A 26,854-nucleotide genomic window follows, 5' to 3' on the forward strand; every position below is an offset into this window, starting at 1 on the left:
GAAGGGGGGCTAAGAGAATGACATTAATTAAGCTAAGATAATGACATTAATCCTGGCTGTTTAAAACAGGAAGAACCAGCAACTAAGGACAACCAACCAAATCTAAAGGAGAATGAGACTTTAATTTTAAAGGGTGTGAAGAGAACATGGTTGGTTGTGTGTGTGTGGGGGGGGGGGAATCTTGAAATGTAAATTAAGCTGTAAAAGATCCTTATTTTTTTAAATGTTTATTTATTTACTTTTTACTTTTGAGAGAGAACACAAGCAAGGGAGGGGCAGAGAGAGGAGACACAGAATCTGAAACAGGCTCCAAGCTCTGAGCTGTCAGCGCAGAGCCCGACATGGAGCTTTAAACTCATCAACTGTGAGATCATGACCTGAGCCGAAGTCGAATGTTTAACCGACTGAGCTACCCAGGCACCCCAAAAGATTCTTATTTTAAAATAAAGTATATGAAAACCATTTTTTAAAAATTAGCTTTGACAATGTCTGACTACCCTTTTATCTTACAAATGCAAAATAATCATGAGATAAGGCCAGTAAACAGAGGAAGAAAAATAAGACAGGACTTACTTGAAAATAGGGAATTTACGATGTTTATTAGTTACCTGCACAAATTAGCAACAACTTGTACAATGGGGCCAGGTTACAATTAATTCATGTAACACACAAACGTCACTCTGCCATTGACAAGAGCACAACTAAGTCTCTTCAACAGATGATTTTATTACCAAACCTACATGCTGGCTTTCGTAACTGTTTCCCAGCACCTTGCATAGTATACCTCGATAGCCTTTATGAGTAACAATGTCCCTGAAAGCCCTTCAGAGAGCAGAGGTGAACACTTTCTCATGGAGGAACATCAGCTTTTCTAAGCGAGTTCGTTTCAACAGTGGGAGCCATTCCCAGTGGGATACCTCTACTACACGGTACCCAAGCCGATTCAGCTGCCGCCTCTTCATATTGTGCAGTCCAAGCAGATCCCTGGAACCATAGCAGTACTGGTTTTTATTTGTCAACTGAATAGCCAGCTTCACTTGTGGGGCCTGCGTGCAAGCTGGGGGACAAGGGCCAGCCATCTCCATAGCCCCCAATCTGTCTGCCACATTGCAAAGGGAGGTCCCCGAAGGTATAGGTGCGTTCTCTAACTCCCTTTTCCGCTGTTCAGTCTCTGATGCAATCTCTCCCTGGAAACATTCTCTTGATTTCCCTTTTAGTAGCTGATTCATCAAATCATCTGTAATGCTGACTCCCACATGCTTAAGCCTTAATTTGGCTTCATCCTTAATTGGTATGGCTTCTTTGTTAAAGGGTAATGGCTTCATGTTAACATCAAGCTGGACCTCTAAGTCAGAAGATCGGGTATGAGGCAAAATCATATGGTGTTTGATGTACTGGGGCCCACCCAACATGTTCTCTAGTAAAAAGAGAGCTTCCAGGAATTCAGGCTTTGAGCACATATCCTTCCTTGCTAAATTCCACAGCATTTCCGACCCCTCTTGCTGAAGGTGAGCACTAAGACGATTGCCTCTGTAATCTAGACACTCGATGCCAACTGTACCATCAAGAGTATATAGCTCCTTAGTGAGTTCAAACTTACTTCTCTCCTGAGCTAACTTGACGAACCCTGGACTCAAAGCAAAATTGATGAGCTCTAATGGAAAGTACTCAGAGAATGCCAGGCCCAGCAGGCAGGTGAGCAGGTGTTCTGGATATCGACTGAACTCAGGCATCTTTCTGTGAATCTCATTTATCAGGCTAGAATAAAACTCTTCTGTATTGGGTGGCTTATAATTCAGAGTTCCAAATGACCACAGAATCTTGGCAACATCTTTACTTCGGCAATATGCCACCCTTGGAGGCAAAGAAGCAGCCACAGCATTCATTATCCCTTCATCCAGGATGCGTAAGGCTGAGCAAGCAAGAGTCAGGTGCATGACACCCTGAACTCCTAGAAAAGGGATTCGCTGAGGAGCAATCTGGCCAAATTGCTTCATGAAATTTCCGTGATCCACGTGAGTGAAACGGAACATCTTAAGAATATTCACTAAGGCATAACTGCTCAGATGCTGCATGTCAGCACAAGCCAAGTCTCCAATTCTCCGCATGACGTATTCAGAGAGATTACTACTTGATTTAAAGAACCCCAAACAGATTGTACCAACCTCCTCTAAGTTGATAAAATCTATGTACTTGAGAATCAATGATTCCAGTTTTTGCATTAGGTCTTGGGGTGCGTGACGACTTTCACCTATAATATAAATTAAGTGAATCAGCTGGGACAAGGATAGGTCTTTCCAGTGCAGATTAAGATAACTAAAAAAGATTTTTAAAAACCGAGGTACTCTGCGACCCAAGTTTCGCCAGAGATCGGCCACCAAGAGAAGTTGATCCAGACTCATCTCCCACACCTTACTGCAAAATCTGATTTCATACACACCTAGCACTGAATGCGAGTGAGGGATTCCCAAACTGACAAAGGCCTTCAAAATACTGATCAACTCCGGGACATCAAAGAACTGTATGTTTTTCACACTCAGCTGGCAGAGCAAAGCAAAGCTGGTGCTGGACAGCAAAACAGGATGCTGCTCTGCAGGCAAAGAGCTCAGCTTACAGAAATAATCAGCAATGACTTGAGGCTGGAGATTATCTTGATGAACTGTGACTTTGTGCAAAATTAATTCACCTTCCGAAACAGACAGGGGCTGGCAAGTCTCAGATCTGTTATAGCTGTGAAGCTGGTACTCTGGTCTTAGCTGTAGGAAACCTCGGGGGTCTTCAAAGGAATCAAAAATTTCTATATTGTCTTCAACTCCCGCAGCCCTGTGTGAGCCTGGCTTCAACGTGCTGGCCTTAGAGGCAGAAGTCCTGCTGAATTCCAAACCTGGGAAGGTACTGCTGGTCGTCAGGATCCTCTGAGAGGAGGAAATGCTATGAATGTTCTCAACTTTTTTGGCAGGATGGCAGAAGCCGCTGTGTTCTGGAGGCTCCTGTCCCCTCGGCTGTGTGTAGCTTCCCACATTCCAATATGTCACACTTTGGGCTGTGCTGTAGGCAAAAGGACTGCAAAACGCTCGATATCCTAAAGGTTTTAACAACTTGAGAGTGGCTGTTGTTCTGGTGTCAGTACTGATCGTTTTGGCAGTCAGAACACAGTCCTTACAGGTTTGTCCAGGCAATTTCTTGTTTACATGGTGCTTGATTAGAGCTGGACAGGGAGGCGTTCCACAGAAACTACCTGGAAATCTTCGGCATATCGCAAGAGCCATGGGTCACAAATGACTGGGCCAGAATTGGTGGTGCCAGATACTGAAAAAAGGGTAGATGAAGAATAAGTGGCTTCCACCTATCACAATACCAAAATTTACACATTATAAGAAATGGATTAAACTACATTGCTGTCCACTCAAGTGAGTTCAATGCTAGTGAATGCCCAAATGACAAGACAGCATACATCAAGGCTACAAACTGCTTCTCCTTGATATCAATGCATAAAGGGCCCACTTGGGAGAATAAGAAAGTTGGTTAAAGCTGCTGCGCTAACAGCAAAAGTAAAAAGCGGGACCTGATGTAAAGTTTAATTCATTATACCCACAATAACCCTCCTTGTTCCTAAGCATAAAACTTCTGACTACAGAATTGTTTTCTAATGCTCATTTCCCACACCTTACTCAACTGTTTTCTGATGCTGCTCCTGCACCTGCCAGAAGATGCCTATTCTCCTGTCCAGGCGACTTATCACAGACTTTGAACCACTATCGCAGAGAGGCACGCATTTAGGACGTATACTCAAAAACTCATTTTGGTGGCAGAAGGCAGCAGCCTGAAGCTCTGCTGTCAATTCATGGGTGGGAAGCAAAAAGCATCTCAAAGCTGGGCTCACGGTTCAGGAAACACCAACTCACACGCCTGCCCCGCTGACGTGGAAGGGGAGCAGCACAGCTTTCCTCTGGAGGCAGCTGATTAGCAATGCTGCCAGGGAGTCAGGTGCTGAAATCTTGCCTCTAGCAGTGCAGGTCCCACTTTCCCCCATGGTAGAAACCAGGAGAGCCTACGAAACAGACTCTGCTATACTCTTGCTTTCTCTAAAGGCTTTTAGCTTTCCTCCCACTTGATAAATGCCAACGCCTGACAAGCAAAACCCAGTGAGCCCTGAGCTGCCAAGATGTGGACTTGACAGGCTTGTTGCTGCACAGAATCCCCTGCGGGTTCTGAGGGCGCAAGGGTGACTTTCTGAAATACCTGCCCAACTCCCCTGTCAACCTCTTCTTCCTTCCAGAGCCCATAGCATGAGAACCAGGTGACCAAAGGGCAGGCCAGTGGCTTTGTGAGCTACACAGGCTTCTCTGGATGGTAGGAATGTACGCTCTACTTTCTTTGTGAACCAGAGGAGAATTCTTTCACATGAAATCTTTGTACGCTTACATCTTTACTATGACCTTGTGGACCATTCCGTCTACCAAGTTTCAATCTATGGGTCCAGATGTTACAGACCAGGTGTCAGCAAACTATGGTCCAGGAGCCCAAATCTACCCCTCTGTTTTTTGTTTTTTGTTTTTTTAAGAGAGGGAGAGGGGGAGAGGGAGAGAGAGAGACAGAGAATCTCAAGGAGGTGCTACGCTCCAAGCAGAGCCTGATACAGGGCTCAATCCCACAACCCTGGGATCATGACCTGAGCCAAAATCAAAAGTCGGATGCTCAACCAACTGTTCAAATCTGTAGACCTTCATCACACCTTGGGAACTAGTTCGGAAGAAATAACTGGGGGGGGGGAAGGAACAAAACTTTTTTTTTTTAACAAAATAACTGTGCTACTCTAAAGCAAAAAATCGGGGTGCCTGGCTGGCTGAGTCGGCAGAGTGTGCAATTTGAATCTTGGGGTTGTAAGTTCAAGCCCCACATTACGTGTAGATTACTTAAAAATAAAATGTTTAAGAAAAAAAAGCAAAAAACTGAAAACAATATAAGTGTCCATCCAGAAGGAGGGGGCTGGCTTACAGGATAAGTGTGTGGCAAGCATCAACACGAGAAACCACACATACAAATACTCAGTGGAACAAACAGAACACAAATGAGTGCCATCACCTAAAATACACTTATATGAAAGGAAAGGAACTATGTAACTTCTTTGTGGGGAGACTTTCCATTATATCTTTGATATAAATTAACTTTTCCTTCTTTATTGGCATTGAAACTGTTAATACAGAAGAGTATATGAATTTAACAAATACCTTTATAAATAATATAATTTTTTTTTATTTCATTTTTATTTGAGAGAGTGAGTGCGCACACGCCCTAGAAGGGGGAGAGAGGGGAGGTGCAGAAGGAGAAAGAGAATTCCAAGCAGAATTCCAAATTCAGCACAGAGCCTGTTATGGGGCCCCATCCCACAACCCTGGGATCATGACCTGAGCTGAAATCAAGAGTCAACCGACTGAGCCTCCCATGCATCCCGATAAATAATATAATATTATTTTTTATTAAAAAAAAGTTTTTTTAATGTTTATTTTTGAGAGAGAGAGAGAGAGAGAGAGAGACACAGACAGGGAGACAGAGCATGAGCGGGGGAGGGACAGACAGAGGGGGAGACACAGAATCCAAAGCAGGCTCTAGGCTTCGAGCTGTCAGCACAGAGCCGATATGGGGTTTGAACCCACAAACTGTGAGATCATGACCTGAGCTGAAGTCGGATGCTTCCCCGACTGAGTGACCCAGGCATCCCAAACAATATAATTTTAAAACACATTAGGGACACCTTGGTAGTTCAGTAGGGTAAGCATCTGACTCTCGATTTTGTTTGTTTTTTTTTAATTTTTTTTTGTTTATTCTTGAGACAGAGTGAACAGGGGAGGGGCAGAGAGAGAGGGAGACACAGAATCTGAAACAGACTCCAGGCTCTGAACTGTCAGCACAGAGCCCGACGCGAGGCTCAAACCCACGAACTGTGAGATCATGACCTGAGCCGAAGTCGGATGCTTAACCGACTGACCCACCCAGGCACCCCTTGACTCTCGATTTTGGCTCAGGTCATGATGTCATGGTTCATGAGTTCAAGCCCCACATGCGGCTCTGCACTGACAGCATGGAGCCTGCTTGGGATTCTCTGGTCTCCCTGTCTCTCTGCCTCCCCCTGCAAACACGCACTCTCTCTCAAAAATAAATAAACGTGTTTTTTTTTGTTGTTTTTTTGTTTTTTTTACATTTATTTACTTTTGAAAAACAGAGTGAGACAAAGCGTGAGTAGGGGAGGGGCAGAGAGAGAAGGAGACACAGAATCTGAAGCAGTCCAGGCTATCAGCACAGAGCCTGATGCGGGGCTTGAGCCCACGAACTGTGAGATCATGACCTGAGCCGAAGTCAGACGCCCAACCGACTGAGCCACCCAGGCGCCCCTAAATAAACTTTTAAAAATAAATAAATAAATAAAAGTACATTAAATAATTTAAACTACTTCAATTAATACTACCTAAGTGTATTTAATGAATAAAATTACTGTGCATGCTCCTCAAATGAAAAAAGAACCATTTCCTTGAACATTAATGTTTCTGTTTCGGTGATAGAGAGTCTGCATTTTGAATTAATGTGGTTCTTTTTGAAATGCTAAAATACAGGTTAAGTCCCAAGATGGAAAAAACAACAGCCACAATTATCTTAGGGCCTCCTCTGTGCCGAGCCTACTATGAGGTTTTTACCTGCATATAGTTCCAATCCTTACAACCTCTCTGTAACGTAGGTTTTGTGGTCTCCATGTTGTAGATGAGGAAAAGGAGACTTCACAAGGTTAAGGAACCTGCTGACGGTTACACAGCTAAGGGATGGAGTGGGGTTTGACATCAAAGATCGTCTGATTCCAAACCCACATTGCTGGTGTGTACTCTAGCCAAGAAGAGTCAAATTCCAGACAAAGAAGTGGGGAGGATCCTGACCCATCTACAGGGTTTCCAGATGCCAGGGAGCTGGTGCGTTTGAACTGGGTGAACTCAAAAGCCCCTCTCACCTCTAATACAGGTGTTACCTTGAGATAGTGCTATTCAGTTCTAGACTACTGAAATAAAGTGAGTGTCACAGTAAAGTGAGTCAAAGGAATTTTCTGGTTTTCCAGTGCACAGAGAAGTTATGTTTACACCATACTGCAGTCTGTCAAATGTGCAATAGCATTATATCTAAAAAACACACCTATCTTAATTATAAAATACTTTATTGCTAAAAATTGCTAAGCATCATCTGAGCTTTCAGCATGACATAATCACTGATCACAGATCACCATAAAAAAAAAAATGGAGAAAGGGAATATTTAGTGTTATAAGTCCATCAAACTATGTGACTGTGTAAATCATGTACAACTTTGACAAAAATTAAATCTGCAAAATGCATGTACTAACAGGAAATTAAGGTATTCTTCAAGAAGACAATCAGTATTCAAAGAAAGTAATGTGAAGTTTCAAGGAAAACATTGAAAAGTTTTTCTAGCCCAAGTAATTCCTACTGTCTATAGAACTACTGTTTTCTTTTTAAGCGTTTGTTTATTTTTGAGAGAGAGCAAGCGAGCCGGGAGGGTCAGAAAGAGAGAGAATTCCAAGTAGGCTCCATACGGTCAGCGCAACACCTGATGCAGGGCTCGAACCCACGAACCGTGAGATCATGACCTGAGCTGAAATCAAGAGTCCGTAGCTTAACTGACTGAGCCACCCAGGCGCCCCTCGAATTTCTTTATGAATGCCCAGTAACAGAAATGATGACAAAATAAAGGATCGTAGAGACATGAAGAGCCAACTGCAAATGGCAAACAGTAGCTACTTACTTTTTCACCTTGCAAGTTTTAGTGTAACTGTATAGACACCATATCTACAAATATATGCCTGAAATATAATGACTTTGGAAGTCTGGTCTTGAGTGCTGTGGGGAAGAAAGGGAAAGAAACACATGGAAGATACAGAACCAATAAAGCAAAACAGTGAGGAGAAAAGGCACTGCGAAGGAGAGGCTGTCTGGATGTGTTGCCTACATAGAGAAAGCACAGCTGAGAGAGTTAGCTCTTCCTTACTTAAGGACTCCCAGAGAATCCCGAAAAAAGCTGGAAAGGGAATGGTATGAGACAGATGCCCAATCAATAATGCCTGACACGTTCTCTAGAGGTTCAAAGACATGTGACATCAGCACAAAGCTCCTTTCCTAGTTTAAGTGCCACATGTACATCCCCTTCCCCATCTCTCTTTAGGGTTCCTAACAAACCAGAATGGAGCCTCAGAGACCCCTGGCACTGTCCAACCACCCTAAATGATGTAATTTCAAGGAGTGAGGAATCTTACCTTTCCACCTTCCAGGTACAGAGGTCTGAGCAAGGCCGAATAGCTTCATTTTAAACTATAGTCCAGAAGTTAGAGAAAGGGAGCCAGACGGTGGAAGACAGCCATGCTAACTGTAGATTAAGTATATAACACTCTCAGCATATTTAATTCACCAGTTACTAGATCTCCTCTCTTAATTCTGATTTCCGTCCTTTTGCTAGAAAGGTTTAACCCTCCTATGTCCTGGTAAAATTGCCACAAATAAATGAATACTTCAAACTCTAATCTTGTCTTAGCAAATAATTTGTTGAGCAACCCGGAGAATTAAAAAAAAAAAACAGAAAACTAACTTCCTCTAGGTGTTAAGAGTCTACCAAGTTTAATGCTCCTGGTGAGGGCTTAGTGACTGACCTAAGGACCCTTAGCTGTTAATGCAAATGCTAACTGGGCTAGACTCTTCTGTGCTTCAGTTTCCACACTGGAGCAGAGCCTACAAGACAGGGATCTACTACTACTGCCACGACAAAGGTCAAACACCAGTGCTAAGGTGTTTAGGTCAACGTAAGTATCACCCAGAGTTAAGCCAAACCAAATTCAATTCTAACAGCCCATCTCCTTCACTTCATTCTGGTTTCCACTCTTATCAGAGAAAACAGCACACCACAATTATCTGTGAAACTTTTTTTTTAGTTTATATAGCCCTTCCTCCCCTTCTAAGACTCTGCTATTCCTCTATCAGAATGGCAAGAAGGGCCTGAGTAGATACAGTCTGACAAGGCCCCACAGATGACTGTTAGAGCCGCTGCTCTTAAAGGATTCCACACACTCTGTTTTTAGAAAATCTCTGGGTACGTGGGGCACCTGGGTGGTGGTTCAGTTGGTAAAATGTTTGACTCCTGGTGTCAGCTCAGGTCATGATCTCACAGTGGTGAGATTGAGCCCCATGTGTTGGACTCTGCATTGGGCATGGAGCCTGCTTGAGATTCTCTCTCTCTCCCTCGGAGGGAGGGAGGGAGGGAGGGAGGGAGGGAAGGAAGGAGGGAAGGAAGGAAGGAAGGAAGGAAGGAAGGAAGGAAGGAAGGAAGGAGAAAAGAAAATCTCTGGGTAGAAAGAAAAAAAGAAAAAAGAAAAGAAAATCTCTGGGTATAGCAACAGAGAGCAGACACTCAGGTCCTCTCAGCCCATGTGAATGGAACTGCTAAAGGTTTGCTAAAGCAACAGATGGGGAAGAAAACCATACCGTCAAATAAACTAGACCTGCACAACTCCCAAAGGCCTCACCTTCTCTGTTGCATTATGCAACGCTGAGTCTCCATATTTCATTTTGGTCTCCCAGGCAGTAGTGAAATCAAGCCAGAGCTTGCCTGAGGCCATTCAGAGCAGTGAGTTGTACAATCTAGTTCTGGAAAAGCGGCTTTCTTACTACTCACCAAGTGTGAGCCAAGTGCGGAAAATAGGAATTCACATTCCAGCTGCAACAAATGACTAGAGCACAGAACACCAGACACGTTGGTGCTAAAGCACTTGGCTGCCAGCTCCATAGGAAGAAGCACTCACTGTCCAAGGGTTTACAGTGAGTAGGCAATGAAGCATGACCTGAGGAAGTGGAAGAGTTTAACTGGTTTAAAGAGGGCCCAAAGCTCCCTGAGTCAGGACAGAAGAGCTGTGTCATGATTTGTACGGAAAGAGAAAGGGCAATTATTTTTCTTACCTCTGGAGAGAAAAGGGAGGAAGACATCAATAACGACCTTAGGTATGTGCAACTAGAAACCGTCTGTTAAAAACGGGGACAGGATATACACTGTATTGATATTTACTGAAGGCTCAAGTTGACCCGGGTACTAAGCAAAATACCGTAGGGGCCTGCGGACCAGCGGCATCAGCCTCACCTGGAAGCTGGTCAGGAATGCGTAATCTCGAACCTTACCCCAGACCTACAGACCCCATCTCCAGATCCCTGAGTGGGTCGCGTGCACGTGTTAAGTGTGGTAACGAAGTGCCGCAAAACACCTCACTGGATTCCCACAACAGCCCTGTGAGGCAGGCAGTGATCATCTCCGTCTCACAGAGGAAAAGTCAAGATTCAGACGAACCGATTGTCCAAGGTCACAGAACTCTGGGGTGGCGGGGTCGCCGACATTCTGCCTAAACGGGCCTGCGAGAGGAGTCCGCAGCCCGGGCCCGGAAGCGCCCGGCCCTGCGCCGCCCAGGACGGGAGAGGCGGCCAAGGCCCAGGTGGACAGGGAGCGGCCGCCGAGTCCTCATCCGCGGCCGCCGCCACTCACCTGAGCCTGGTGAACACGGGCGCCGCAACACCAGACCCTGGATCCCGCGAGCTTCCGCGCCACCGCCACTCCACCAGCAACACCCGGACCTCACAGCTCCACTTCCGGCCAACTGCCCGCTACTTCCGCCTGCTGCGCCGGTGACGGGTGCGGCCGAGGCTCAAAAGGCTCTGTCAGCGTTTTCCAAGGACGTTTTCCATTGTAGGACGTTGCCGAGAGGCCGGGGGAGTCTAGGACCCGCGGAGGCGAAACAGCGCCGTGGATGAACCTCTCTGGAAGTCGCTAAATAGCGTAGATACAGGTTCGAATCCCAGACCGCCACTCACGGTTAAAAAAAAAAAATTTTTTTTTTAACATTTATTTATTTTTGAGAGACAGAGAGAGACAGAGCATGAGCAGGGGAGGGGCCGAGAGACGGGGAGACACAGAATCCGAAGCAGGCTCCAGGCTCTGAGCTGTCAGCACAGAGCACAAATCTAGAGGTCATGACCTGAGCCGAAGTGGGATGCTTAACTATCGGAGCTACCCGGGCGCCCCGCCACCCAGGGTTTTATAGCCTTAGAGAAATCACATTAACTGACTAAGCCTAGTTTCTCATCTGTATGGTGAGGGTAATCATCAATAATAGAGGCATCTGTGAAGTGCTCTCAGGAGAAGAGTTAGTGATGAAAAGCCGAGCCTGTTAGGAGAAATGGATATGAGGGGCCAGAGCTGGAGGAGGCCAGTGCTATATAGTAGATGAAGCCAGGGTCATCCTTCACCTCCCTAAGTAGAGGGGTTCACACCTGAGCTGCTATCAGCACCTAAGCAAGGAAGAGACCCTCCGAGAGGGCCTGACCCAACACTGCCGTTCTGGGGAAAACTTGAGCACTGCTGGTTGGGTTTGTCATACCTTGTCAGTGCCCTGGTTGCTAGTCCACCTATCCTAAGTGCTGTGAAGGAGACTTGAGAACTGACTTTCCCTCCAAGGTACCATCTTGTCCGGGAGACAAAAACCAATGCAGCGAGGACACTTCACTGCAAGGAGGGGCAAGCCTGGCAACCCAACTCTGGAGCTCTGCGGAGGGCACTGTTTGCCTGGTTTTCTCACTAGGGCCAGACCAGAGCATATATTCCTTCTTGCTGATTAGGACTCTCTTTGCCAGAAGAACCCAGAGAGAGCAGAGGGCCCATCCCCAGGGTATGAACCAGATTGCTCCAAAGCAGCCATGGCGGTCCTGTTCTTCTTTGCCAAATACTCAGTTTCCCAGCCTCCCTTGAAGTGAGAAGAGGATGCCGCTCAGTTCTGCCCATCAACATTTAAAGGGAAATTTACCGGCAGGATTCTGGGAAACTTTTATCTTCATGATAAAGTAGTACGGCCTCAATCCCTTCGTGGAGCTGTGGCAGCCACTTTGTGGCATGGAGAGAACTACATACTATGGATGGGAGAGTAGGAACATTAAGTCTTATGTCCTTGAAACAATACTTATGACAGGATGCTTGTGACCAGAATTGTCAGGTAAGGAAAAATAAACCAGCCTTTAAATTCTTGTAAATCAAGTTGTTATTTGCAGCAGGATGCATTCTTGACTGGGGGGGGGGGGGGGCTCCGTAAAGATGACAGAAGCAATTATAAAGGACAGCACTTACCCGCAAAGGACAGCTCCATGCTCGCAGCACTCTTGGGTCCATTCTGTCTTTGGGGCCTCACCACTAATTACAAGTCCGTTCTCAGCCTTCGTGTTTTTGTATTCTGACCTCAAACTTTGGCCAGTCGCTGTAACATGGCTCAGGATACTACATCTAGCTGTCCTGCATCACCTACCTTCCAAGCAGCAGCCTGGTGTCCAGATGCTGAGTTGGACCCACCTAGAAACGCTTCAGGGTGACAATCCTAGCCGAAGAGAAAGCCACGGGCAGAAACTTGGAACCACGACTCCTCCTGGGCAACATGGAGGAGCTTGGGCTTTGGGCCAACCTTCTGGCATGGCCCAGTGAGCACCTCCGGACTTATGCCTCCTCTGGGAAATCCATTTACCCCAGCTTTGCCCTCCACACCCCCCTAACCCAGCTTCACCTCCCAAACCTGCAAAGACACAAGCAGGCCAAAGAATGCCACTCAAGAGGCTTTCTCCATTTTATTTCTTTGGGAAAAGAAAACGAAGTCTTTCCATCACATATGGTAGAGATATATATTTATATATATTTATATATAATTTCTTTTGTGGTTGGAAGTCCCAAAGCTGAGTCTGTTCATTTTTTTTTTTTTTTTCTATTTTTTTCCTACTAATGCCTTCTCTTCCCCCTGCCCCTCTGGCCTAGGCCCAGGTTCTGGGGCAGGTGTAGTGAGGGGTGAGTGGAATGGGCAGTGATTACCAGGATGGCTCCCCCAACCAGTTCAGAGATCTGGTGAGGGTCACCGGGAAGGGGCTGTGCAGAGGGACAGAGGCCACACAGAGGGGCACTCTTGTTTTTGTGGGGGACGCACAGCTCATTAAACAGTCACCAGTCATGGGAGGAGGCTGGTCAGGGGTTGGGGAACTTGCTCACAGTAGTTGCCAGCTCTCTCCACCCTGCCCTCCAAACCCAGTCTTGGGGGTGGGAGGAAGAGAGTGAAAAGAGAGAAATACAAGGGTTGAGGGCCAAGCCTCCTCTAATTTTTATTGCTGGTGAATTAGAAATTTGCCTTTCCCTTCCTGTCTTGCGGAGACAGACTCTGAGAGGATACCGAGAGGGAAGTGACATTGCTGTCCCAGCCCCCACTGATGGCCATGCAGGCCTACCCTGGGCAAACCCAGGGTCCTGGGAACTCAGGGGTCAGTATTCCTCTCAGGTCAGCTTTGTCCTTCAAGGGCAATCACAACCATCCCCCTCGCCCCCCAAAACAAAGGCCTCTGGCTCAGGCTTGGGCCCATTGGAGCTTGGAAGTGGGCAGTGCACCAAAGATCAAGCAGAATTTTCTACTGGAAGAAAAGGTGAGGTTTGGGGGAAGAGGCGGCCTAGGACAAAGATGTTCTGAGCGTGAAAGCAGAGGGAGGCTGGGGGAATCGAGTGGGAGAAGACACAGGAAGACATCACAGACACTCATATGACCTCAGAAACTGGGTGAGGGGAGTGCCTGAGAGGCAGGTAGCACTTACTAGCTGTAGTTAGAGCAGGACAGTGGCCCTGGGTGTGGGGTGAGCCAAGCAGATGGGGCTATCACCCTGTGGGATCCTGGCCAGAAGGGTGGGGTAGAGCTAAAAAACCTCCAGGCGAACCTTCCCAAGTACAGGAGGGCAGATCTTCCCCGGGCACTGAACCTCCACCCCAGCCTCCCCTCCGGCCTGATACGCACATACAGACATACACTCAGGACCAGGCCAGGCTCTGAGGCCTAAGCCCAAGAGACCTTGGCGGGGGAGGGGCTGGCCAAGTAGCCCTCTCAACCACAGACAGGCCATCTGCTCCCACTTGTCCTGCCAATCTGCCCAGGGAGGGGTAATAGAGCAGGAAGGAGAGAGGCCAGGAGCCCAAGGTCTGTCAGCTTCAGCAGATCCCATGCAGGCCCTCTCAGGCTACATGGCCTAGGAGGTGACCACAGAGAGCATCACTGGACACCGGGGTGGCCAACAGTAGGAGCCCAGACCTACCAAGGGACGGGGGCACCTCATGGCACTTCAGGCCTGCTATCTCCATCTCTAACAAAGCAGCACTAATAAGGGGAGCATGGGCTCCCCTGCTGCCTGGGCCCCTCAACCCCCACTCATTCTGCCTCCCTCTATCCCTTCCTTGGGAGGAGGGTCCGAGTGGGTTGCCCAGCCATAGGGCCCGGAGGGCCCCCAGTGGGGGGAGGGGAGGGGTCTGGTCACAGCTGCTTTGAGAACCTCTTTGGTCTGGGGACATGGGGGACATGGGGAAGAGAGAAGGTGGGGAGGAGACACTGTGGACTCTGGCCTTTGACAGGGCATTTGTCAAAAGGCCACATGCCCATGTTGGTGGGGGGGGGGGGGGGTCAGATTTCTGTGGACTCAATGCGCTCGAGGCGGGAGGGCGTCCAGGCTTTCTTCTCCTCGCCGTGTTGCGGGGTGGGTGTGCTGGCACCCCCCGCAGCCCCGCGCTCCCGCAGCCGCCGCTCCAGCTGCTGGTTGCGCTGGTACATCTCCACGTAACTCAGCTGCAGCTGCTTCTGGTACTCGATGACCTTCTCCTTCTCCTCCAGCCACACGCGGCGCTCCTCCGCGAAGCTGGCTCCCTGGCGCTCCCGGGCTCGCCGCTCGGCCGCCAGCTCGGCCTGCAGCCTCCCCACCTCCCGCCGCAGGGCCCGCGTCCCGCTCTCCCCGCCAGCATCCGCCTCCCCGTCCAAGGAAACCAACGAGGCGGCGGCGGCCACCCCGGCCTGCCGGCGCATCTTGGCCTCGTCGCTCTCGCACGTGGCCAGGGCATCCTGGGGCTCCGCCGGGTCCACGGGGGTCAGCGCAGGTTTGAGGCAGGCCGCGGGCAGCTCGGCCTCACCCAGCTCCAGGCTGGCCTGTTTGCTGCCGAAGGAGTCCCTCAGGCTGAGCAGCTGCTCCTCCTTCTCCCGCAGCGAGGCCCGGCCCTCCCGCAGCTGCGAGCGCAGCCCCACGATCTCGCTCAGCTTCTGGGACACGTCGGCCTGCGAGTCCTTCAGCTGCTGCTTCAGGAGGGAGATCTCCCCTGCCTTCTGGCACACCTGCGCAGGGGCAGAGGCGAGGAGGGCCAGGGTCAAGGCAGAGCCCTGTTGGCTGGCACCACAGCCACCACATCCAGCCCCAGAGGCACACAGCATGCCCAGACACAGCGTCAGCTCATGGGACATTCAGGAAGGACACACCGGGCCCTCCTCGGACTCAGGACACACCTGGCTCAGCTCACACAGCCCTGGGCCCGCTCTGGTGCCCACAGACATTCCTAATCGTTTTTGTCTCCCTCCCCTTCACTCCCCTGTGACAGTGGGCCACAGCTCTGGGTTTCTCTGGAGGGACAGAAGGAAGGAGACTCAGAGGGGGAAAGCCCAAGCCCCCTGCCCGCACCTCCCACTTAGTTTCCTCCATCCGGGGCAGGAAGTCAGCCTGCTCCTTCTGGCAGGCGGCCACCTTGTCCTCAAGCTCTTCCCGCTGCCGCATCAGCCGGGCTGCCTCCTCCTGCAGCTGCTTCTTGTCCTGCTGCAGTCGCAGCACCTGCAGCTGTAGGCCCTGCTGGGCGCGCTGGGCGCGGCGGGCCACCTGCTGCAGCTTCCCACTGCAGCCCTGCCGCAGCTCAGCCAGCTCGCGCTCCCACGCCTTCTGCCGCTCCTCCAGCACCTGGGCCACCGCGGCCTCGCTCTGTTCCAGGCTCCGCCGCAGGGCTGCCACCTCCTGCTCCTTCTCCCACAGCCGCTCCTCTAGCTCCTGGATCAGAGCACTGGGCGAGGGTGGTGAGCAGGCCGCGAAGGGCAGGCCTCCACCTCCACCCTCCCCAGACCCCAGGTGGCCTGGCCGACCCATGGAGGAGGACGACCCACTCTTGCTGGAGGCCCGCCCACTGTCGGAGGTTCCCAGGTCCTGGTAGCCCGAGCCACCACCGCTGCTGCCGCCGCTGCCACCACCGTAGCTGGCAGTGCCGATGCGGTTGATGTGGCTGGTGGAGGCACTGAGGGGCGCCAGGTGCTGGCTATAGCTGGAGCTGTAGGTGGGCAGGCTTGTGAGTGAGTTCCGGCCGGAGTCTGAGAGGCCGCCCCCACCCCCGCCCGCTGGGGTCATGGTCCGAGACTTGTCTAGTCCGCCCTTGAGACCACCAGGACCCTGTCGCCCCTCAGGAGTACCATTGGTTTGCGGGGGGCACAAGTTCTGCATGGAGTGGAAGTTCTTGGGTACAACGGGCTTGAAGGCTGAAGGCCGAACTAGCGGCTCTGAGCACTGAGTAAAAGCAAGCAAGGGGGAGTGGGCATCAGAATGGGGCCTTAGCCCTGGCTCCAGCCTCTTCCCTCTGAGACACGTTCAGCCCCGCCCCCAATTAATCTCCATCCTCGGAGTCCCTTGAAGCTGGGTCTCCACCTCACGCTACCTGAAAACCAAGTCTCTGCCCTGGGACCACCAGCTAGACTTGGCCCTCAAGACCCCTCCCCATGGCTTCTTAGCCCAACCTCTGGCCCCCGCAACCCCACCTCCAGGGCCCACTTGATCCTCCTCTCTGGACAGCCTCCCATCTCCCAGAAAAGGGCCCTGGGGACTGACCTGGTCTAGCTTGCCAGAGGTGGCCAGGAGCTTAGGCGGATGGCTGGGCTCACGATACTGTGGTGGGGCCTTGTCACTGCCACCGCTGCTGCTACTGCCACCACTGCTGCCCACCACATTGCCGCAGACATCAGTGTGGTCACTGCCCCGCAGCTCGCCGTTGAGGTAGAGGGAGTTGGCGAGAGCCTTGTCTTCTGAGGGGTAGCGGCCTGGCCTCTCCCTGCTCGCCCCACCACCACTGCTGCGGGGGCCGGGGAAACTGCCCTGGCTGCCCCCACCCCCTGTGCGGGTGCCCACACTCTTCATGGCAAACTCCTGGGCATGGGCCACCCCACTGCCCACACTGCCCATGGCCAGGCGAGGGTCTGGGGGTCCGAGCTCAGAGGGCCGAGGGGCAAAGGCCAGGAGAGGATCCCGCCCTGGGTCAGCACGCACAGGCAGTGTCTCCAGCTTCGCCATGACTAAGCCAAGGGGGCACTGTGGGCACAGGTGGGAAGGCAAAGATAGGTCAGTCCCACCCCCACTCCCACCACCCCAGCCAAATCAGCCCCAGCACCACCTGCCCCCCACCCTCTGGTGTCCCCTTCCCTCTAATGGGCACAAGGGTTCCCAGACATCCAGGGTGAAGGAGTGGGGCCGGGGTAAGAGGACAGCTTGGTAACGGGGTGCCTGTTGCCCACCTGATGAAGCCCAGGCCCCAGGGCACCATGCACATACCCTCCCAGCTTTGCATTCCACTCAGCTCCTGCCTCAACCCCACCTCCTCCATGAGCCCTAGTTCTTCACTGCAGCCCTCAGAATTTAGGTGTTCTTGACCTTGGGTCTGGGCACTTACGACCCAACCGCATGGGCTGGGGAAAGGAGGCTAGAAGGGGACAATAATACCCAAATGCAACAGGGACCCTCAGAAATTAAGAGAGGGAGAGAACCCACCCCTATCCAAATATTGTGTGTGTGTGGGGGGGGGGGGGAGATCCTTCCCAGGCCCCTAACCTAGGGTGTTGCAGTCAAGGGAAGAAGTGGAGGCTCACTACCAGCGCAGGCTCCTCTCCTTGCCTTTCCAAGGGGGTGGGGGGCCGACGGGTCCTCAAGCCTGGGACCCTCCGAGGCCCGGTCTGCAGGGGCCATGTGCCTCACTCTCGCAGTCGGGGCTCGGCCCGAACCAGCTGTGCGACTTTGGACGGGCCGACTGAGCCATCCCGGACTGCAGTTTTCTCCTCTGCGAAATGGGAGGAATGAAGGACCTACCTCGTGGAGCTGCCGCGTGTCAGGCGCCCCGAGGCGGCGGGCGCTGGAGAGGACCGAGGTCTCGGTGCGGGAAGGCGGGAGCTGCAGCTGCCGCGCGCCCGTGGGTCGCCTGTGGGCGCCACCTCAGGCACGCCCCACCCCCCGCAGACGGCCGGGGACCGCGGCAGTCGCGCTTGGCGAAGGGATCTTCCCGAGGTCTCCCCAACTCGGCAGCACGAGGGGCCCCTTTGCCACGGTCAGTACCTCTGCAGAAGCCCGGGCGCTGGCTGAGGCCGGGGCAGAGGACGAGGTGCAGCCAGCTGCGGGCGCGGGCCTTGCCTCCCTCCGGGCCAGTGTTTCCCACAGGTGGGCGGGGCGAGGGGCGGGGCTTCTGCACCCAGCTGCGCCCGCAGGGGATTCTGCGCGGCCGATCCCCCACTAAGAATTCACTGCCACCGGGAAGACTTCCTGGATTACTCCCTCCCCCCGTTCTCTACGGACCTTGAACCGCGAAGTCCTCTGAGCCCTTCCGTGAGCGTGCGCCCCCCACCCCCCAAGGCCAGCCCACAAGAGCAGGGGGAGCAGCGCAAGCAGGGCGACAGGGCCTCGGGTTACCTGTGCTCTGGGAGGCCCCGCTTCCTGGTTCTTTTGTCTCAAATCCACACCTGGAAACACCTGCCCCAGAGATCCGCATAATCTAGCGAGGCAAAGGCACCAGGCAGTGCCAGCCGTGGATGTTGACCCTCAAATACGTTTGTCAGAGGTGGCAGGGGCATCCTTCAGGCTTTTACCCTCTACTCCCATGAGAAACCAGGCAAGGAGCCCTCCTTCTCTACGAAGATGAAGGGGTCCAGGTGGCACCTCAGTGCCCCTCAGACTGTCTTCTACCCAGATGCCTATTCTCATGCCGTGCGCTTGCTATTAGGCCCCAGACCAGGGGATACTGACAAAAATCTTGCCCTTCAGGAGTCTTTTGGCTACCACACCTGGAATTACAGCTTTAAGTGGTTGGGAAGTTCACCACCAAGCCAGTCCCCACTGCCTTTGTAAAATTCCATTCTCTCAGCATCTGCCCCCCAGGGGTGGAGAAGAGTACTGTACCACCTCCCTGCCTAGAGCCAGTCTGTCCCCACATGCAGGGCTGAGACTAGGGTGAGGTCAGGGATGCACCTAGTGAGTAATTTAAGTGCAGTATCAGTAAATGCAGGACCCTGAGAGTGAGTGCCTTCTTACCTCTCATGCCTCACTCTAGTTCCTGCACTGCCCCCACTCCCCACATACTCCAGCCCAGCTACCCTTCAACTCAAAAATCCCCCTCCCACCCTAAGCATGACCCCCTTCTCAGCATCCTTGGGTCCAGTGTAGGGAGCAGCTGGGGACTAGAAGGATGAAGGCTGAGTAGCTTGAAGCCCGAAACCAGTGGGAAGGCCTGGGCAGGGTTGGGAGGAAGAAAAGGCAAAACTTCATAGAGATGGGGTTCAATGGTGGGGGCAAGGGAGGAATCTCAGCTGGGGCATCAGGGTGGATGTGACACCCTTAACAAAACAGAGGGAGACTGTTTGGGGAAACAGGTACTTTGGGAAGGACCAGAGAAAGATCTCTCTCACCTACTGGATGGAAAGAGAGACTGGGGTGGTCAGCATTCAAGGGTGGTGTGGGTGGAACCCAGCATCGAGCTAGGGGGAGCAGAGCCCCGGAAGTCTGGGAGGCAGTGTGGACTCAAGACGGAGGCCAGAAGAAGACAGGCCCTGCAAACCAAGCTGGGGGGCTTCAAGAATGTGGGAGCAGCTCCCAGTAGTAAAAAGAGGCCAGGTAAAATTGGGATTGGAAGGTGTATCCTGGATTTGGCAGGTGGAAACCTCACTGGTGTCTGTGAGAGAATGGCTTCAGAAAAGTGGTGAATAGCAAAGCCAGACTAGAGGAGTAGACGGATCTGGAGGCAAAGACGGGAGAGTTCTCTGCTAAAAGAGAAGGCCAGAGAAGACAGTAGTTTAAGGTGGTTTGGGATCCAAAGACTCTTTTCTAATTTTAAATTAAGCATGGTAGAAACCTGAGTATGTTGATATGGTGAAGGAAGGTGCCAATAGTGAGATTAGAGATCTAGGCAAGGGGGCTACACCAGATGCCTGGATGTGGGCAGGAGCAAACTTCAGAAGTGATCACATTGATCATGACAGTGACAGAGGATAATGTTTGCGAAGGTGCTTTATGAGCTGTACAGTGCGTTACAAACATGCAGTATTACCTTCTCTGAGATTCAGGGAAGAAGAACCTGCCATAGGTTGGGGCTGATTGTATGCCACTCTGCCCCACTATTTCCCTGGAATGTGTGTGGTCTCCAGACAAGCTCAATGCCCAGAGACCTAGTTGGAAATGAGGTGTTCCCAGGACTGTCTCCTGGGACCATCTCCTGCTCTACCTGGGGAATCTTTGATTGTCAACTCACAGCAGCTCTCCCTGGGGCCTCATTCCCCAAAGAGTGAATTGCCATTTCTAACCTGTCATGATCAACCCCATGCAAATGTTCCTTGCCCCTTGCCTCTCCCAAGTTTGGACTGCTGCAGCTTCTTTTCTCAAAACCCCAGCAGGGAGCTGGCAGGACAAAGAGGGGCATATGTTTCCCTGACAGGCAGAAACTGAGCCCAGAGGAAGGGTTTGAGCTTCGTGTATGGGTCCGGGTCCTGAACTGGCCCAGGTAGCTGAGTGTGGTCTGCATAGGCAGCCTCATGGCATCAGCTCGAGCACCTGAGATGACAGGTTGCCCAATTCTGCCTCTCTGTACCATCAACCTTCAGTGCCTGGGGCATTATGCACAGTATTGATGGTCGCAAAGGGGCCAAATGAACTATATCTGGGGTTTGCATGGGCAGATCCCTCCAACCCCATGACCACTCAACCCCTCCCTACCTATGTCCTTCCTAAAGCTAAGAACACTCCACCCTTCTCTTGTGGTCTCAGAGGCTCCTATACCAACCCATTTACCCCCTAAAGCTTTCAGTAGCCCCTCTTGCCAGCACCCTTGCTGGGGGCTCCTTACTGGCCTTTTCCCCCTGCACTCCCTCCTACACACAGCTGCCAGAGGACTCTTTCTAAAGGGCAAAACTGATCTTGTCCCCGCTCTGCCTAAATTCTTCCAAGAGCAGCACCAAGAACAGTCGAAGGAGTTCTGGAGGCATCAGCTCAAGTGTAAATCCCAGCTGAACTGATTAGGGATGAACGCATGCAGGTTATTTCACCTCGGGTTTTCACACCTACCTTACAGGAATCTTAAGAAGTAAATGTATTATGGGTAAAAGGCCTGGCATTTCTCTCAGTCCCCAGAACCAGAGCAGAGCTTGCGGCAGGGCCTCCAAGGCATCTCCTACTGCCCATCCTATTCCCCCTAACCCGAGCCCCTCTCCACTCCACACAAAATCTCTTCCCAGATCTCTATGCCCACCCTGCATCCTTCAAGGACCAATCCAAATGCTGCCTCCCAGGACAGCATCCCTGATCATCCCAGGGGAGCAGGGGCCTTGGGGCACTTGGCTCAGGCTACTCCAGGGAGATTTCACTCTGAGGCTTACCCCCGGGACTGGCCTGTGGGTGCCCTGGGGCACAGATGGCAGAATCTTGGGGGTCTCCGGGCCCTGACCCTGAGGAGATGCAGAGAGAGTGCATGTTGGAATGCATGTTATGAGCAATGCAGAGAGGCAATGAATCCGAACAGAAAAATCAGGAAGGGCTTCCGGGAAGAAGGACTGAGGGAGAAAGGGGATTAGGGGCACTGTAAGGGTTTTGGGGTGCAGAGGTCTTCAGAACTTCTTTGGGATGTGTGAGGAGAGACCCACCTTCCCTTGGCACAAACGGGGGAAGGGAACCATCTCCTAGATCCTGGCTCTGGTGAAGCTGGTGTTTAAGGACTGAGGGGGCTGACGGCGCCCCCCCCCCCACCCAGCACACACACGCGCGCACACACGAGCTTCCGCGCAGGGAAGTGGGGGTGTTCGCCATTCACCAGCAGACCACGGCCCGCAGCGCCAGCTCGGAGACCCCGGCCACAGGCTGTCCCGAAGAGGTGCCTTAGGGTCTCTGTGGTGCAGGAAATCCCTCTCGCACCTCCCCTTGCTCCCTACCAGCGCGTGTGGCCCCGGGGGGCGGGGCGCAGAGGGAAGAGGTGACATAATCCGGGCCGCACCCCCTCCGGCCGCCACCTCCCCCCAGGCCTGGTGAAGCATCCATGACATCATCGGCCTTATCTCCACTCCCCTCCCCCGCCCTGGGACCCCAGCAGCGGGACGCGCCCCCTCCCCAGCTCCGGGTCCGGCCGGACGAGCATCTAGGTGCAGCGGGCACGGCGATAGGTCGGAGCCGGGAGGGGTGCCGGGGTGGGCTGGCCTCACTTACTCGCTGCCTCGGGGTCCAGCGCGGGGTCCTCGGCGCGGGCGCCACCGGCCCGGCTCGCTGGCGCAGCCCGAAGCCCGCCCGGCGGGGCGCGCGGCGCGGGCCCGGCTCCGCTCCGCGCCCCTCCCGCTCCCCGCCCGGGCCCCGCCCACCCGCGGCTGCGGCAAACGCGGGCCCGCCCTCCGGCCACGCCCCCCGGGGCCGCCAATCCCCAGGCTGGGGCGGGGCGCAATGCCTTAACCCCTTTGTAGCTACGTCCAGGTTTGCGCTTGGGACCCCTCTATCTCGCCTTCTCCAAGGCTGCGTAAGTCGGTCCCGAGCCCCTCTGCTCGTCTCCTGCCACCCCCCAAGCCCCTTGGGCTCGGCCCCCAGGCTCTGATCTCTGATCTGTAACAAATGCGGTGGGACCGCGCCCTCCACCACATCTTTGGCGACTGGGAGGAGACCCTCGGGTTTGGGGAAGGGGTCCCAGATGCCGACCCCAGCCCCATTCCTCTCCCACTCCTGCTCTTCCGGACGCGGCCTCCCAGCGGAGGGCTTGAGACTGCAAGTCTGCAAGGTGGGGGCAGGGCGAGTTGTCCCAGGTGGATCCGACGGCGCTGAGGGTATATCCAAGCGGCCCGCAGGCCGGCGTGTGGGAGGCTTCGAGGGGCAGCGACTACGTCCGGCAGCAAACGGAGCCCGTTTGAAACTTGCTGTTTGCAGAGGCGCACTGCCCGCGGGGGGGCGGGGGGGGGGGAAGGAGGGCGACGAGGAAAAAGATCTACATTACAATCGTGCAGGGTGCGAGTGCTTTCTCACTCGGTGTCCTGCACTGGGCACGAGGTCCGGCCCGAACCCCACGCCGCATTAGGGGGTGAGAGGGAGTGAGGTCAGGACTTCGTCCCTCACTCGAAGTATCAGCTTCGCACGCGCGTGCTGCGTTCTGCGCCGGGATTTGGCCCTGGAGGACTGCCGGGAGGAAGCCGGCTTGTACTGGAGGTCTTAGCCTCGAATACTGCGAATATGGTGGGGAAGCAAGCCAGGCCTAGGGTTCAGCATTAGTAAAAGCCTGGAGCTACAAAGGGTCTGTCCTAAAAACTGCAACGCCTCCAGTCTAGTTGAATGTAACCCGTTATATCTTTGCTGTTAGAGCTGATTAGTCATTAGACATCCTGTTTTATAGTATATAGTACTTGCTATTTCTTGTTTTCTGTATTTTTCCATATTTGCTTTTATCTTCTATAGTGTTCTGCAAGATAGAAATTCTGTTTTAAAGTCTCCTAGTGGTTGCCTTTGAGTTCATCAAGTAAAAACAGTTTTTATTTCACAAATATTAAAATCAATGACAAATCATTCATTTTTATATTCCTCTTTTTGTAATGAAAAATTGAATGTGCCTTTCCATCTCTAGGCCTCTTGCCCTCACACCTACTTATATCTGTCCATTTAATCCAGGATGATAGACCCAGTCTTTTTTTTTTTTTTTTCAAGCCACAAAATCCTCTTGGAAAAGAGGCTTTTGCCAACTCTTTGTTTAATTGCTATCAATGTCCTGCCAGTTTTTTATGCTCTAATTTTTCTATTTCTCATTCAGACTCATCTCTCATTTTACAGGTGATTTCAGGGAGGACCACTGAATGTTTTTTTCCTAAGCCTTTGCCCTAGGTGAGAATGCCTTTCTACTTACTGTCTTCACACACTAATGTAATGTTGTGGCTTGACTGTTTATGGAATTCTTGAGTCTCAAACTGTACCCCTCAAGGCTCTCTTGTTCTTATCCCATTGTCTTTGGGTCTCAAGATGGTAGCAAGTACACCTGAAACTAATATAACGTTAATATGTCAATTATATATCCTCCCCACCCCCACCCCCCCCCCCCCCAAAAAAAAAAAAGGTAGGAAAGCTGGTCTGATCTGCGTTAGGTGAGCAATTTGCCTGGTGCTTGTTGGGATTTTCTTCATCCTTAAAAGTCAAATATTTTGCAAGTATAAGTATTAATTTTCCAGAAAAGAAGTGGTCTTTTCAGCTTAGAAAGCTTTCTTCTAATGTTCCTGTCCATTTCTTGAACAGGGTTGCTTTGGTTTTTTTTCTTCTCCCCTAAAATTATCACACTGGATCACCACTGTCAATGAAATCTTTGTCCTTTTTCTCTGCGTCCTGGGAGAGTATCTCATGTTTCCTCCACATCACAGATTTAATTTTCTTGAGAGTCAAGGTCAAAGAAAACTCTTTTTCTCCAGTAAGATATTTAATTCTGCTTGTTTTATCTTCCTTTGATTTTAGCCAGTTTCCACCCTACCTGTGTCTTGATCTCAGCCTTAATCTCTTTTTAGTTTCTGTTCCAAATCATAGAGAATGTAGTTTTGCATTTTAAGAAGAACAACAGGAAAACAAGGGAATACCATCGCTGACTCTGCTGTAATGCATATGAAAACCTTGATAAAGTGGACCATTTTCTGAGAAATAAAATTACAAAAATAAGAAAGATGTTGAAAACATTATCTAAGAAACATGTCCAAAAAAGGCTCTGGGCTCAGGTGGTTAAATGAAAGAATTCTCTCAAACTTTCAGCAAATAGATAGTCCTTACCCAGTAAATCTGCATTACACTCCAGAAAAGTTAGAAAGCAATTTCATTTTATGAAAGCTACAATTATCCTTAATTCCTAATATAGCATAAAAAGGAAACTGCAAACCAATCAATACTTATCAATTCATGGGGAAAAAATTCTTAACTACAACTCAAGGAAATACAATTAAATATTCTTGTATAGGATATTGATCCATGTTTGTTAAATGGGAAAACAATCATTATCATATATGCCAAAAAGTCATTCAAAAATCGGTACCCCAAAAGAACCCTCATAATTAACCAGGAAGAGTTGAAACTAAGATTCAATATTTTGTGCTTCAACAGGTGGTAAAATCAGGAGTGCCTCAAATGGCCTAAGTGAACATTGCCCTCACCAAACAAGCCTCCTTATCAAATCGGCCAGGTGCAATTTTGACTTATCTCTGAGTAGCAGGCTTCAGTTCTCTGTCAGCCTGTGGAATCATTCAAACAAGCCAATCACGTTCCCTGCAGGAATGATGGGCTCACCTCACCCTCTTGCTGCTACAAAGCCTGTCCTGCCCAGCTTCTGGTTGTACACTGTATTTCTGAGTGCGACACCTGGATGGTCCTGTGTGACCTGTGGTGTCCTCCTTCGCTGAGCTGTGAGGATATAGGTGCCCAATAAACTGCTGTCAATCTCCCCTGTCCAGTGTCAGGTACTGTGTTTGACCATCCCCATAACCCAAGGGTGGGAACCCCTCCCTCACCAGTGGGACAAATCGAAGGCGGTTAAAACAAGAGTGTATTATCTCAATAAAGATGGGAAAATAAAAAAATATGTATGTATCAGACTGACAAAAATTAAAAACTGATGATATCCCATGTTGGTGTGGCTGTAGGAAACAGGAACTCATGATGTTTTGGGGAGTATAAATTGGTACAACCTTTTGGGAGGACAATTGGGTAATCTATAAAAATGTGAAATATATAGATCCTTGGACCTAGTAATTCCATTCTGGAAAGAAATGCCATCACAAGTAATATGATAGATGTTCAAAGGTGGTCACTGATGCACTGACTGCAATAGAAAAAATAAATTTAAACCTAAATACATCAATCTATTAATAGAAGATTGAGTACATGAATCTGAGTGCATCCAGTGCAATGGGTGTCTATGTATGGACATAGAAAGATGACTACATTAAGTGAAAATGGGGCAGAATCTTACGTATGCGTATTCTGATTCTTGTATTATTCTAGTAAGAATATATATGTACATGCACAGAAAAGTAAAAAAAAAAATGCACATCAAACTATTAACAGTGGCTACTTTGAGATGGTGGGATTGCAGGGAGGAGGGCAGAGAGAAGATTCCAGGCACTTCTGTAATGTTTGAATTTTTTGAAAAACAACAAGCATGTATTACTTTTGTAAAAAAAAATATTTTAAAAAATAACGCAGTTTGCTTGGAAGAATAAACAGGTGAATAAGCTCTGAAAATGTAGCAACAGCAGGCTATTAATATACTAAATATTTGCTCAAAAACCCCTACCTCCATGGGGTTTTGCATTTGAAGAGGGAGGAGACAATAAGTAAAATATACAGTGGGTTAGAAAGTGGCAAATACTAAGGAGAAGTTGAGATTGCTGGGGAATCCCAATTCTGAATAGGGTAGAAGGCCTCCCTCAGGAAGTGACAAGTTAAAGATTTGGAGGTAGGGGAGCAAGCCAAGCATAAATCTAGAGATTTCCAGGATGCGATCATTTTATCTACAATAAACTGAGCTCTTTTTCAGTATTTGTGTTTTTATGCACCAACTAAAGCTTCCAAAAAGAAAAAGCTACTTAAACATGATTTTAATTATGGTTTTAGGAAGATCAGTAACTACAAAAGGAATTAAACATTGTTCAAGATTTACCCTTTTAAATGGCACTAGCCT

General features: G+C 50.6%; 3 protein-coding genes across 17 annotated transcripts in view; all 3 read right to left on the reverse strand.

Moving 5' to 3' along the window:
- UBOX5 (U-box domain containing 5) overlaps positions 1–10,650 on the reverse strand; it is a 37,218-nt gene extending 26,568 nt beyond the window's left edge. For 2 of the 6 annotated variants that reach the window (XM_042980806.1, XM_042980802.1), the window contains exon 1: positions 10,574–10,650. The gene's annotated coding sequence lies outside the window, so the exon portion shown is untranslated. The other 4 variants (XM_042980803.1, XM_042980805.1, XM_007073205.3 and 1 more) reach the window with 4 other exon arrangements.
- FASTKD5 (FAST kinase domains 5) lies at positions 555–10,661 on the reverse strand. Of its 5 annotated transcripts, none has more exons than XM_042980798.1 (2): positions 10,574–10,661; positions 555–3,309 (listed from the first exon to the last, which is right to left on the reverse strand). In XM_042980798.1, exon 2 carries the CDS (start codon positions 3,267–3,269, stop codon positions 825–827), a length of 2,445 nt encoding a protein of 814 aa, XP_042836732.1. In that variant the 5' UTR covers positions 3,270–3,309; positions 10,574–10,661; the 3' UTR covers positions 555–824. The 5 variants fall into 5 exon arrangements, with proteins under 5 accessions (XP_042836732.1, XP_042836734.1, XP_042836735.1 ...); XM_042980800.1 differs by lacking the exon at positions 10,574–10,661 and adding an exon at positions 10,178–10,560; XM_042980801.1 differs by lacking the exon at positions 10,574–10,661 and adding an exon at positions 10,000–10,166.
- Positions 10,662–12,223: 1,562 nt separating this feature from the next.
- Positions 12,224–22,460, reverse strand: LZTS3 (leucine zipper tumor suppressor family member 3). Of its 6 annotated transcripts, none has more exons than XM_042980809.1 (5): positions 22,384–22,460; positions 17,764–17,989; positions 16,771–17,247; positions 15,589–16,452; positions 12,224–15,248 (listed from the first exon to the last, which is right to left on the reverse strand). In XM_042980809.1, the coding sequence occupies exons 3-5, from the start codon at positions 17,227–17,229 to the stop codon at positions 14,550–14,552; spliced, it is 2,022 nt and encodes a 673-aa protein (XP_042836743.1). In that variant the 5' UTR covers positions 17,230–17,247; positions 17,764–17,989; positions 22,384–22,460; the 3' UTR covers positions 12,224–14,549. The 6 variants fall into 6 exon arrangements, with proteins under 6 accessions (XP_042836743.1, XP_042836741.1, XP_042836742.1 ...); XM_042980807.1 differs by having other exon boundaries at positions 17,764–18,694; positions 22,384–22,441; XM_042980808.1 differs by lacking the exon at positions 22,384–22,460 and adding an exon at positions 18,613–19,266.
- Between the last annotated feature and the right edge of the window lie 4,394 nt (positions 22,461–26,854).

This window comes from Panthera tigris, chromosome A3, assembly GCF_018350195.1.
Source record: "Panthera tigris isolate Pti1 chromosome A3, P.tigris_Pti1_mat1.1, whole genome shotgun sequence".
Taxonomy (NCBI): domain Eukaryota; kingdom Metazoa; phylum Chordata; class Mammalia; order Carnivora; family Felidae; genus Panthera; species Panthera tigris.

Bases quoted from the DNA above. Each gene is read 5' to 3' on its own strand.
- FASTKD5 (XM_042980798.1), bottom strand. From the start codon at position 3,269: ATGGCTCTTGCGATATGCCGAAGATTTCCAGGTAGTTTCTGTGGAACG.
- LZTS3 (XM_042980809.1), bottom strand. From the start codon at position 17,229: ATGGCGAAGCTGGAGACACTGCCTGTGCGTGCTGACCCAGGGCGGGAT. The intron at 16,453-16,770 runs GTCAGTCCCCAG...GCTTTTACTCAG, and splicing joins CCTCTGGCAAGCTAGACCAG to TGCTCAGAGCCGCTAGTTCG. The intron at 15,249-15,588 runs GTGCGGGCAGGG...GCCCCTGCGCAG, and splicing joins TGGAGGAAACTAAGTGGGAG to GTGTGCCAGAAGGCAGGGGA.